We start from the raw sequence: 13,214 nt of genomic DNA on the forward strand, positions 1-13,214 counted from the left end.
TGACTTATTGAAGGCTTAATGAATGGAGCTAATCTCTGAGGCTGGTTCGCCTGCTGTGATAGCTGCAAAACCACTAGATCAAGGGGTTAAGAAGACCTGGATGATAAATCATTCACCTGTGTTAGGCTGGCCCTGCTGACTGGGTCGGGCAGACTCGGAGCTGTCCTGAGACTGGACCTCGATCAAGTAGGAACTTTTCTGCTCACGGTCGAAGGTTGCCCGGGTGTGGATGATGCCCGTGTAGGAATTAATGCTAAAGAACTGTGAGTCGCCACTTTGGTCTTTAAGGATGATGTAGTTAATCTGTGTAGGAAAACATGTCAAACAAGGTGCAATTTAGAAAAAGATTCAACAATAAGATAAAAAAATTAGTCTTAAAACAGCGTAGACTTGCATACATTTTTATGACGCTACAGGTTGGATATATTTACATTTATGCATTTGGCAAACGATTTCACCCAAAGCGACTTACATTGCAGTAACCTATACATTTATACTTAGGTATGTGTAATCCCCTGGGATCGAACCCACAACCTTATGATGTTAACGCAATGCTCTTTCAACTGAGCATCAGGAAAGCTAGTTGCGTGGTAAGTTTTGGTTTAGTGGTGGTTAAAGTGATTGCTCAACCAAATATATTTTTTTGTCATCATTTACTCACCCTCCTGTCGTTTCAAACCTCTATGACTGTCTTTCTTCCGCAGAACACAAAAGAAGATATTTTGATTTTTTTTGTCAACTGGACCCCATTCACTTGCATTGGTTTTGTGTTCATACAATGGAAGTCAATGGGGTCCAGTGCTGTTCGGTTACCAACTTTCTTCAAATTATTTTCTTTTTTTTGTTCTGTGGAAGATAGAAAGTCATTGGTTTGAAATGACAAGAGGGTGAGTAAATGATGAAATAATCTAAATTTTTGGGTGAGCTATCACACACCAGCAAAATTAAGTTGGTCAATCAGCATGGCCTTACTGATGAAGCTGTTTGACCAATAAAAACATCGCATCCCATCCACAAACACAACCAATGCTGTTAAACAGCTATGATATACTAGTGAAGTGATGGTAACCATGCTCACCATGCCATGGAGACCAGAGTCCAAATCTGTGGCCGAGACCTGTGCCACTGATGTGCCGATCTCAGCCCCCTCAGGCACTGTTGCCTCGTATGTGGACGACATGAAGAAAGGAACGTTGTCATTCACATCTAAACACAGCCGAGGATGAAGAGAAAGAGAGCAATCAGTTAATGAATGCATATGGACACACATTTTGTGTGTGATAAAACTTCAATTTTATTGGATTAAATAAGACAATATAAAACTAAATGGCATCTGCAAACAAAATATGTTTCTAGAGCTTATGTTAAAACAGACTTCATTTTTGGTATTATTTATAATATCGCTGCTTTCCTTCTAAAACCTTTTAACACCATATTTCATAATAATGATTTACCCTTTATGTTTGTGTCACCAAGTTTTGTGAATATCTAGCCAAAAAACTTATTAAAAAGTGCTTGTGAACACAATATTAAATCATTTTAAAACAGTCAAGTGTTTTTTCCATTTCCTAAAAAATGTAAACATCCGAGGTTTTGGAAGGATAGCGACGATACACTAGTTTCAAGATGTTTTCCTCTCATGTTTCATTTTTAAGAGTGCACATTTAATGCATAGATTTAACGTACTTATTGCCCTGGTTAAGTGTTGACTTAAATCAGTATATTGGTTATATATATATAACTAGATTTTCATGGGTTTTTGTCTCCCTTTTCCACTATTTCCATCTCCATTTTCCCTTTAATTAAAGCTGATGTGGTCTCAAGTGTCGTTCCTCGCTGCCAAGTCTCTTCACCGTTCCTATTACACACACACGCACGCACACGTCATACACTCATCAGCTCTTTAAATTTCCACATGCGCTCGGTGACAGTAGAGAACACTGTTGTGTACAAATGCACAGCACAGGCTAAATGAGCTATGAAGAAAGGAAAAAACATTAGTGTCAGCTCCTCAGACACAATCAGTGAATCATATCAGACACTGCCGGGTTCCTCGCAAACCGAGCTGCTATGAAATGCTGATTTTTAAAATGCTGTTAATGAAAGGCAGCATGGAAATGGTTGTCATGGCATATTTGTAGCGCACTAGTGAGGGGTGTCAACAACGACTTCTATCATTGTGTCATCATTTCTATACATTTTTGGTCTCTTTTCTTTCTTGCTTACACCAACAACCGTGGCATTGCATGTTCTTCATACATGCAAATGGTTTTCGGTTGGTTAATCAACAGTAATTCACAGAAGATGATGATGTGTCTCACCTGTGATGTTAACATAAACAGTTGTGAAGGATGCTAGGGGTACAGCCGCCACATTCTGAACGCGAACCCGTAGCGTAAAGAAACGTGTCGTCTCGTAATCCAGATTCTCTGCCACCAGGATGGATGCAGAACCATCTCTCCTGTTCGGTTTGATGTAAAAGCGCACAGGCATATTGGTCTCAGGAACCTGACCCTCCTCTAGGTTATAAGTCACCCTCGGGTCACCAAGAGGAGAGGTTGCCTTTATTGTCTGTTTGGGAAAAAGAAAAGCTTGGTGAATATTGTTTCATGTTTTACAACTCAAATTTAAATTAAAATAAAATGTGTATTAATTTACATTATTACTAATATATATTTTATCTATAATATAAACATACAATATGTATTGAAACATTCTCAACACGAAATAGGAAACTACACATATTTTTTACAGCATGTGATACAAATCAGAGTCAAACAGAATATGAGAAAATGCAGAATGGGAAGGGCCAAATTTTCATTGGAAATTTATTGTAAAAAGCTGTTTTTATATAATCAGTGGTTGGAGAGAAAGGGTTAAATAAAGTCTGATGATTACAGCTGAAAAAGAAAAGCAGGTTAAATAAGCATAAAGTAAGTCAACAAACACAGTAATTTTAGTTTAGAAAAAAAATATTGCTGAGAGAGAAAAACAATGTCATCAATTAACAAAAAAACTAACATTCAGCCTGTAGTAATGTGAATTAACATTCTGTAATTTAAAGCTAGTTTTCTAACCCCAGTTTCTTAAAATGTAGAAAAAATTTTCAGGTAGTGGATGTGTCTTTGAGGTTTTTGTGTGTGTGTGGGGGGGGGGTAATTGGGTAAAAACTGCTTGAATGTGCTATAATAAGTTATAAGATATTTTCTTTTATCCCCTCAAGAAGCATTAAGAGACATGAATTAGATCAAGACGTGCACAGCTCTTTCCAAACTAGCCTTATTTGTGTTAGAGGGCATTTGAAATCAGCGAAACCGATGGTCAGCCGGCTGCTGACTCCGGCGTTTGAATACATTAGACACGGGTCATCTAATAATCCATCCAATTTCCTATTGAACTGGTATTGACACTTATGGAGTAACTTTCTGGAGTAGTACTTTCCTGACCTGCTTTCCACTGAATAACATTTACGTCTTATTCAATTACACACCAGAAGATCACACATACTGAAGAAAAACAACAGGAAACTTGAACTGTCTGTACGAAGACTCGGGCCATGATGGTTATTTAGACTCGATGGTCGGTTGATGGTTCAACCCTGTGTAGAACAAGCTGTTACTGTTCCCATTTTGTGAAAGCAAAGGCAAGCCATCCTGGAACTCTACTGCCACATCCTGAAAGACAACATTCATTTGGTGTTCGGCCAACAGCATTTGACTTGGATACAGGACATGCAGCCGATTTGGGCTCGGAAAATCCAATATTACAGCTGGAACTTGTCTGTGAAGTCAAAGCCTTTTAACGCCTTTTAATCCAAAACACCATCAACCAAATGACATTGTAAAGCAAACAAAACATTCCACTGACAATACAGCCAATGGCAGCAAGGCCAAAGTAGTCAAGAGTGACTGTCAAAGAACAAGTCCTAAACCATTTATGGTAGTCCAGTAGAGTACAGCACACATAAAATGTGTCCGTCAAAGATAAAAAAGCAAATTATAGTGGATGGAAAAAGATAGAGGAGAGACAAAGACACCTAAAGAGGGAGAGGAAACATGGGCCCAGCCAGCCATTCTGAGAGCATTCCTGTCCACCGCAACATGGAAAACATGCACCTTAAAAGCTCTGTGGCTTTGCTTCCTGCTTTTATGGAATGGGATGACTGTCCTTTCCGTGTCCCCCAGCAGAAATGATCAATTCAGTCACCTCAGTTGCCACAGTCACTTTGACAGCTCTCCACTAACTTCCTTGATGTATATTTGCGCTTTTTGCAGAATGTACTCACATTAAAGAACATTAAAGCTCATGTCAAAACTAAGAATAAGGGTTTATTTGTGTCCTCACTAGGGCAGTCATGATCAGATTTTTAATAAAAAGAAAACATGATATTATCAATATTACAATATTTTCACAATATATATTGAAATGTTTATTGAAAAGTCAAATTTATCTTAAATTTAGTTTTTTGGGGGAGCCAATAAATCACACTCAAACTCAAAAAAAGAGAGAGAATTTGTAGCCACTGTGGGTGTTTAGACAAACATTAAACAGGTGCTAAATAAAAGTCAATAGTCTTTTCACTAGTTCAGTTTTTTCAATACCAGTATATTGCGACAGTCTTTGTCCAGACCAATGGATGACAATGTATGATATTTCTAATCTTGCACGCTGCAGTTTTACATTTTAAATGTGTAAGCCCTTTAAATTCAAAGGGAATTTAATTGGCTGTTAATGTTTTAACATTTATCAGCTGGTAAAAAATCTTAAAAGTGATCCCAACTTGTAATATGGATTTTAGTTTCTCTCAAATTTAGATGGATTTTAAAACCTTTTCTTTATAGTGTACTTGTTCTTGGTGCAAATAGGGTATAATAAATTTAATTTGCAACAATCTTTTTTTTTAAATTGTGCATTGCAAGTAATATCACTCAAACTCCAGTTGGGTTATTTTGATTAAGTAATAATAACTCAACTCATACAGGTAACTTACACAATAAAACCACGATAACACAATTAAAAACATGATTTTTGACATTTAGAAACAGAGTTATATGTTATGCAAATTAATTCTTCAGTCTTGCAACCCTAAACTTCCCAGCCCATATTTTATCATCACCCCATGATGTTGATTAAAACCATACAGTACGTGACTATTATAGACTATCAACTATTCATAATTCACAAGGTGACCCTATAGAACAAAATCCAAAATTGGCCAACTTGTGCATCGCAACCAGTTTAATCTTCCCCCGAGTTTTTATTAGCATGTGTCTCTCAGGCTTGAAGAGAATTGCGTTCTCATTATCCATGCACGTGAACAAGACCCTTTAAATTACATCCTCAAGGTTGCAATTACTGCTTTTGAAAATGTGTTAATTAGCATTCCTTGAGATAATACCACAATGAGCTGACTGATATTTCAATTTTTAATTAGGTAGACAGAAAGACAGATAGACGGATAGATGAAGAAGAAAAGCGTGGGGGGGGTGACGGACAGCGAGAGGGAGGGAGCGAGCAAGCGAGGGATGAACAGGAGCACTCGACGCACAACAAGGCTACTCAGTGTTGCTAATGAATGCATTATACTGTTTAACAAGCCTAATTTGTATTTAGAGTTCTGAGGATGAATTAGCATGACGGCTCCAAATGCACAGAACGCATTTGAACCGCCGGTTATTCCAGATCGGGGAGTTCATACTGTACTTTGAGGAAGTGGTGGGAGTGTTGAAGAGAAAGATAGATCGACTTTAATTGTTGTAAAGTGCTTTGTTTTCCAAGTCATATTAGCAGGAACATCAGGGTTAGGGTTTGGGCATTGGTGTGGGCGTCAGAGGGTGGGAAGACAAAGAAAGAAAGCGAACGAGAGAAGACGTGAGGTTACTTGTTCAGCTGCAAAGGTGCATTCTGTTAACAAAGACAGTGCTCGAGACGCATTCGGAAACCCCATGACTACATTTACATTCATTCATTTTGTCCAAAGGAGATGTAATGTATGGCAGATGTGGTGAGAAAGCGGTTGAAAATGTCTGGAGTGGTTGAATATGAAAAGTCTCACTGGTGGATCCAGTTGGAGTGAGGGTAAAAAGCCCATAGGAAAAACACTTATCATGTTTTCTGAGTGAGGAGACATTGAAGGTGACCTCCAGGTACATCTTCCATTAGCAGAGCTATAAGAGTGGGCAGGGACTCGGATCCGCTCTGACACTGTGCCCGCAGGACCGCCATACCGGTGAACTCAGTTCATACACACACACAAATATGCATCTACAGGGCTATAAACATTAACAGCTGAGACTAAAAGTCAAAAATAAAGCTTGTCTAATTCATTCTCTGATGAAATGCCATGCTGGACCTGGAAAACACGATTGGGGTAGTTTGGTGCGGTTTACTTGTTGGTGGACCAAAATAATAAACACTTATGGGTTCTTCTTTGAGGGTCATTCTGAAGTAGGAGGTCCAAGACTGTCTTGTCTGAGGAAACCAGCAAGCCAGCATCACTTTAAAAATGCTAGGTTATTTTCAACCCTCAGTGTTGGGAGTTAAATTAACCCAGAAACTTTTTATATTTGACCCAACGATGGGTTGAAACGACCCAACAATGGGTTGAAACGACCCAACAACTCATTGGTTGGGTTCGTCTCAACACTCAGGTTGTAAATTTACATTTATGCATTTGGCAGACGCTTTTTTCCAAAGCGACTTACATTGTATTATCCTATACATTTATACTTGGGCATATACAATCCCCTGGGATCGAACCCACAACCTTACATTGTTAACGCAATGCTCTTACCACTGGAAATAACCTAGGATTTTTTAAAGTGACTCCGTGGTGAGTATCAAAAAACAGAAACGTAACATTTGCCATACTCATTTTCAGTTGGCTAGTTCTTCACATAAAACACCAAACTTGAACAGGAAACAGTTGTAAACCAGGCCATAATCTCATCCCATGTTCTAACAGAGGCCAAGTGGTTACTGTAAACTGATAAAAAATTCGAAAAGATTAGTTGTAATTTAGATTTATGTAATTGACTCACTTAAAGGACTAGTTCACTGTCATCATTTAATCACCTTCTTGTCATTTCAAACCTGTATGTATCCACAACACAACAGAAGATATTTTGAAAAATGTTGGTAAGCACAGCCCCACCACTTCAATTGTAACCATGCAAGTGAATGGGGGCCTGTCAACAACATTCTTAAAAATATATTCCTTTGTTTTCTGCTGAAGACAGAAAGTTGTAGAGGTTTGAAATGACAAGAGGGTGAGTAAATGAAGACAGAATTTTAATTTTGAAGGTGAACTACTCCTTTTGTACAAAGCAGGAGTCTCTAGGAGTCAAACCCATAACTTTGGTGTTGCTACCAACGTGATTTAGCTCATTTAGCTACAAGAAACCATAAAAAACGATTGTTAAAAAGTAGCTTGTGAGATCTGTGCTTTTCAAAAACAGGGCAATCCTCCATGTTAGGATGATAAGATGGGTAATGGCACTCCTAGCAAAATGAGCACAGCCTGAGGTGCCATGAAATTAGCAATAATTAGAAATCAGCTCATTATACAGCAATGGCGTCAGAAAAAAATAAGCTGATCGGAGATGCCTTGCGGTGGCTCTTATTTGGTGGCTGTCATAAAAACATGCTGCAATGCGGTCATGTTGGAAATCACTCCTGAAAGACAAGTAAGGGAAAATGTCTTGAAACTACACAAGAAAACCTAACACTGAAAGACTCAGAAAGGTCATTCTGTAAAGAAAATAAGATGAAATGTTAAAAAAGTTGAAAAAAAGTGTGTAAATAATAGAGTATAGGTTAGAGAAAAAGCAACATTAACGTTATTAATGTAAGTGAGGAAATTGTGGGTTAAGCATCTTAAATATTAATAATTGTGTAAAGTGAGTCGTGGTGGAGGCAAGTCGAGTCAAGAGATAAAAACAATTTTCAAACAGTGTTTGAAATTGAAATCAGAAATTGAAACAGTGTTCAATTTCTTCGACAGGAATTCTAACAGAAGCTCCTGGTGGAGAAGATTTTGTCTGGAGATAAATGCTATGACAAAGCTTTAAAAACTGCTAGAAAACTCCTGGCCAAATATAAACCATTTTAGTTCTTTTTCTTTTAATCTTTTAGAAAAAAGTTCTTTTTTTTCTTTTAATCTTGAATACGTGTAACCAAAGGTTTCAAGCAGATTGTAGATGTGTGTAAATTATAACTCGGTTTCAAAACACAGTGACCTGCTTTTCTACCTTTTATAAAACTGAATTCCCACTCAAATCAGCCTGTTAATGATTATTCACACACACCATACAAACACATGGGACAATTGAAAAAATGCTTTACCAGTTCTGGGGCACTAGTGACAAACATCGTAATTCTTCCTACAACAGTAGTCAGTAGAGGCCAAGAACTGTTTGGTTGCAAGCATTCTTCCAAATATCTTACTTTGTGTTCATCAGAACAAAGAAGTTTATAAAGATTTGGAACAACTTGAGGGTGAGTACATGCAGATTTTTTATTTTCAGGGGGAACTGCCCATTTAAATTATCTGCTAGTACTCCTCACTTCTGAATGAAGTTCGTTGCAAAGCATTCTGTGATCTCCCTATTAACAATTTTTTTTTAAAACCCTATAAAACAGCATGTTTTTTCTTTTCCTTTCAGAGCAGACTTCATTTCAGAAGTCAGCCTACAATGCCTTCAAACGTTGTCTAGGTAGGCAGTACAGTAGTCAGCTTATAACTACAAGTGTGTTTTCCCACCAAATACAGTGTAAACCCTTCAGCTCTTTGCAAACAGGTAAAGAAAAATGACTAGCGAAGCATTCCTCACATTTAAAACCATGTCGATAACACCACCCTTACAAGCCATCTGGAAATTCAGGAATTTGAAGATCAAACATTTCACCTAAGCCTATTTTACATCCCGTGGCAAGGTGAAGAGAAGGCCTGCCACAGTTTGAGCCACTAATACAGACGTGAAAATTCATATGGATTGCAGAATAGCTGGCAGCAGCCATAGAAAGCCGCTGATGTCAGGGAAACGCAGCAACCCTAGCAGAACTCCTCCTGGCACGCTTTACCAATAAATCTGCTGTATGAGATGAAAACGGGCTCAGAGGGCCGGCCTTTTTGCCCCTTTTGAATGAATTAGAAGAGAACGTTCAGACAGGCAGTCTGCTCGAGTTTGCTGGACAGATGAGGTTGTTTGTGGATGCTGATCTGTGTGGGTACAAGGTACCAGACGAATGTAAAATGTGACAGCGAATGAAACAAGCCGAGATGGAAAACAAGGCGAAGGCTGAATAAGATGTGACAAGTACCAACGATAAGAAACCTCAACGCTCTACCTTTGTTTATCAACAGCACTACCAAAATGTAAAACACCATGTAGAACACCATCGAAGGAAATACCCAAAAAAATATTTCTTAATATGAAATAAAACAATTGCTGAAAATTTCATTTTTTTACGATTGAAGAAATGTTGTTTCCTATATATCTCACCACTATCTTGGTGTCGCGTGGCGTGTTCTCTGGGATTGTGACCCAATATTCGGCTTGTTCCCACTGCGGGGGCTGGTTGTGCACGTTGGTGATGATGACAGTGAGGTCCACCGAGCTACTCCGATTGCCTCCGTCTGTAGCGATGATCTGCTGGCTGATCCGTGACGTCTGTCAGAACAACAGATAGGTGATATAATCCAGCTCAGGGGCTTTTAATACATTATCATATCAGCTCACACTTAATAATACAGGTTGTCATTTTTGTGACGACAGGAATCAGAGATAAGACACACCCCTGAGATTTCCACTTAAAGAAATGCTCTTCATTATTCAGTAGACATTTGGCGTCCACTATAGCACATAGAGCTTAGACTGTCCTTTTGCATTGCATGTGTAGGTCTATGTTACTTTACAATTTGTCTATGAATTACAATAATTCTCTTTTTAAGACCAGATGGTTCTCGAAAAGAAAAAGATTTTACTGCATTCATTCAGATGACTCCTGTTCACTTAATGATGGAAAAGCATTGCTATGATTGAGTAAGCACTAAAACTTTTCCCACCTGGCTTAATGTGTTTTGCTTTTTCAGGTCAGTCAGAGAAGAGAGAGAGAGAGCGGCAGAGAGAAACAGACAGCGGATGAGAGAAGGCACCAATAGGTAACAGCAGGGGTCCAGTTTAAGTTGTCTTTTTGAAGACAGGTGAGTTTAGCGTGGGTGACATTTTGAGTTTTTCTAAAAGGGATCCACTCTGGCACATGTCAAGAAGGGTGACTGGAGTGGCTAATGAAAAACACGGGTTGGACCGAGCCAGGTCCACAGACATCTTAATGACCTGTTAGGGGAGAATTATTCTGAGAGACAAATGTGGCCATGATTGGTTTCTGGGAAAAATTAAAAGGACTGCGGCTAAATGCATCCGAATCCATCACTGCTGAGAGCGAAGAAAACATGTTAAAAGCCTGGCAGACCTGGATTTGAAGTCTGCATTAATAAACCCCTGCCTGGTGCTTTATCTGAAGTCTGTCCTAACTAATGGCTCTATAAACAGAATGCACCAAATTTGAGTGGCTCATGCTAACAAGACCAGGAGACTTCATTGAAGCCTGTTTTTACCTCTGTATGTGCATAGAACGTTTTTAATGTCAAATCAACCCCCAACCTGCTCGAGGCTTATAAATCCAGCACAGAAATGAGACAGACAGCCACACGTGGGTATAAAAAGTGAAAGCAGTGGCATTTCTGGCCAAACCAAACAATGCACAAATACACAGGTACACATAAACATTGACCTGAAGTTAAAAATAAAGATGGTAATGCAGGAGATATAAAAAAATCAAAAAAAGAATGATAGGAAAAACACCATAAGATTTACATATAAAACAAACAAAAAATCTGCAAATGGGGAAAGAAAAAGAATCTTGTATTTAACTTTTTAAGTACCTTAATCAAGACTTAGTTTTATCTTTTTAAGTACTCAAGATTTTTTTCTTACTCCATTTGCAGATTATCTTTCATAAAACAAGACAATATAAATGTGCCCTTTTAAAAATGGTTTCGATTTTTTTATGAAAAAATGCCAAAATTGCTTGGTAAGCAGAGTGGTCCTTACCAGGTTTATTATGTAAAACTAAATATATAAACATGAAGCTTGTGTTTTTATTTTAGGTTTGGGTCAAGTCCATGTTTTAAAATAAACCTTATAAAACTGTCAAATTTTAAAAGGAAAAAGTGCAAAAGTGGGTTTGTGGTCATTTCTACCTGTGAGATGGGATGGCTGACGTAGATCCAACCAGTGCTGGGGTTGATGTGAAAGTAAGCTGGGTTCTGTCGTGAGAGTGAGTAGGTGATTGCCGCATTGGTCCCCTGATCATCATCGTGAGCGGCCGCCCTCAGGAAGCTGGTGCCCACCGGTGTATCCTCTCGCAGAAAGTCTGGCATAGAAAGGGTTAACACGTTAACGTGGGCATCAACAAACACAAATAACAAGAAATGCCTGCTGCTATTAAAATCTACATGCAGTGAAAGAGCAACGATGCGCATCCCAGAAATGCTTCAATCTCTCTGTTTAATTCTTAATGAGCTGTCTCGGTAGCGCATTTAAAGCAATGAAAAGAAATTCAGACATTAAACTTATTGAACTCACATTTGCGAATGTCATAAACAAACATGAGGCTTTCAGCAGATTTCTCACTGTTGCAGCAAGCTTTCCAAGACTGCACCCGATTCTAAAATGATTAGTGATGCGTTTATAAAATCGCATTAAAGCTCACCTAGCTCAGACTGTTATGCATTTTTAATATTGAGGTTTTATGTGTATTGACTATGCTCAGGAATCCTGGACTTTGGAATATGCTAAGCTTGCAAAATCCTTACAGCTCCTAAGTGCAATGTTAAAGGTCCATGTATAAATGTTTAAAGAATACGACTAAAACCATATATAAATGTGCTAATGAACACAAGAACATATCCTAAATCTACAATGGCGTATGGCAACTAGAGGATGAACAATGCTAAGAAAGTGATGTAGAATTCTCTCTCTCATACAAATTCTACATAAACAGGCTAAAACAGGCTTCATCTTCAGGAATTACATCAAAAGAGAACATCATCTTTAGGATTGAATAATAAATAAAACTACAAATAAATTAGACCCCAATGAAACTAAAATGAAAGGTTTGTGGTTTTTACTTCACATATTTACTTTGAGTCTATATGCTAGAGTACTTTTACAGTGACAAAATTCACTTCTAGCAGATATTTACATTTGACTATATTCTCGAAAATACTGATGGCTCATATTGCACTATTTGTGTCCAATCAAATGCTCTCTAGAATAAGATGCCCCTACACTCATACCACCTGCAGTTGACTTCCAAGTAGTTGAAACATCTAGCAATATCAGTTTGATGGGGTCTTTAACAAGAGTTACAAAGAGTGTTTCTTACATTGATAGCGGCTGTTTTCAAACTTTGGGTCATTGTCGTTTTGGTCAGCGATGAGGACGGTAATCTGGCAAATGCCGATGAGGGGTTCTTGAGCTTGATCTGTGGCGGATACTGACAGGGAATACTCTCTTTGTCTCTCACGATCAAAAGTTACCACTGTACTGATCACACCTGCAAAACACATACAATTCGATTCTTAAATTTATGCAACTGATTTATTAAATTAATAAAGACATTTAAATGAAACTCATTATTAAAAAGAAACTCAAAAATATATATTTTTAAAACAAAGTTTGTTCTGCTTGTGTTTCATGAATGTGAAAGCATTTTTGGTTGCATCAGTTCAGTGTATTGAAGAGTGATCTAGTGAGTCTTAGTGTGGACCTGTGTCGGGGTTGATTGTGAACCCTGGTGAGGCGCCGTCTCTCTGCATGATCCCATACTTGACCTCCCCGTTGACCCCGGTGTCGGCGTCGTGTGCCTGCACACGCAGAACGAAAGTGCCAGGGGGCTGATTCTCCAGAACCAATGCATTCACGCTGTAGTCATGGCACTTAAAAAAAACGAAAGCCAACAAGAGTTAAGAAATAAAATTTGACAGATGGTTCTCGTTTAACATATAGGGTTGTAATAATTTCTGTGCTCCCATTTGTATTTTGGACATATTTTTGGAAACAAATTTCTAAAATGTAGAACATTTAACAGAATATGTGGATATGTCTAAACTTTAAAAAAACTGAGAGAGAGAGACACAGGAGAAAGAG

The 13,214-nt window shown here is 38.2% G+C and overlaps 1 protein-coding gene across 1 annotated transcript in view; it reads right to left on the reverse strand.

Annotated features, from left to right (window-relative positions):
* si:dkey-22o22.2 (neural-cadherin) overlaps positions 1-13,214 on the reverse strand; it is a 102,505-nt gene that overhangs the window by 22,155 nt on the left and 67,136 nt on the right. The window contains exons 9-15 of the mRNA XM_056763533.1: positions 12,835-13,003; positions 12,451-12,621; positions 11,264-11,436; positions 9,504-9,671; positions 2,322-2,571; positions 1,079-1,206; positions 117-303 (exon numbers count right to left, since the gene is read on the reverse strand). Coding sequence (XP_056619511.1) covers positions 117-303; positions 1,079-1,206; positions 2,322-2,571; positions 9,504-9,671; positions 11,264-11,436; positions 12,451-12,621; positions 12,835-13,003 — 1,246 coding nt within the window. The remainder of the gene's footprint in view (positions 1-116; positions 304-1,078; positions 1,207-2,321; positions 2,572-9,503; positions 9,672-11,263; positions 11,437-12,450; positions 12,622-12,834; positions 13,004-13,214) is intronic.

Source organism: Triplophysa dalaica, chromosome 12, assembly GCF_015846415.1.
Source record: "Triplophysa dalaica isolate WHDGS20190420 chromosome 12, ASM1584641v1, whole genome shotgun sequence".
Taxonomy (NCBI): domain Eukaryota; kingdom Metazoa; phylum Chordata; class Actinopteri; order Cypriniformes; family Nemacheilidae; genus Triplophysa; species Triplophysa dalaica.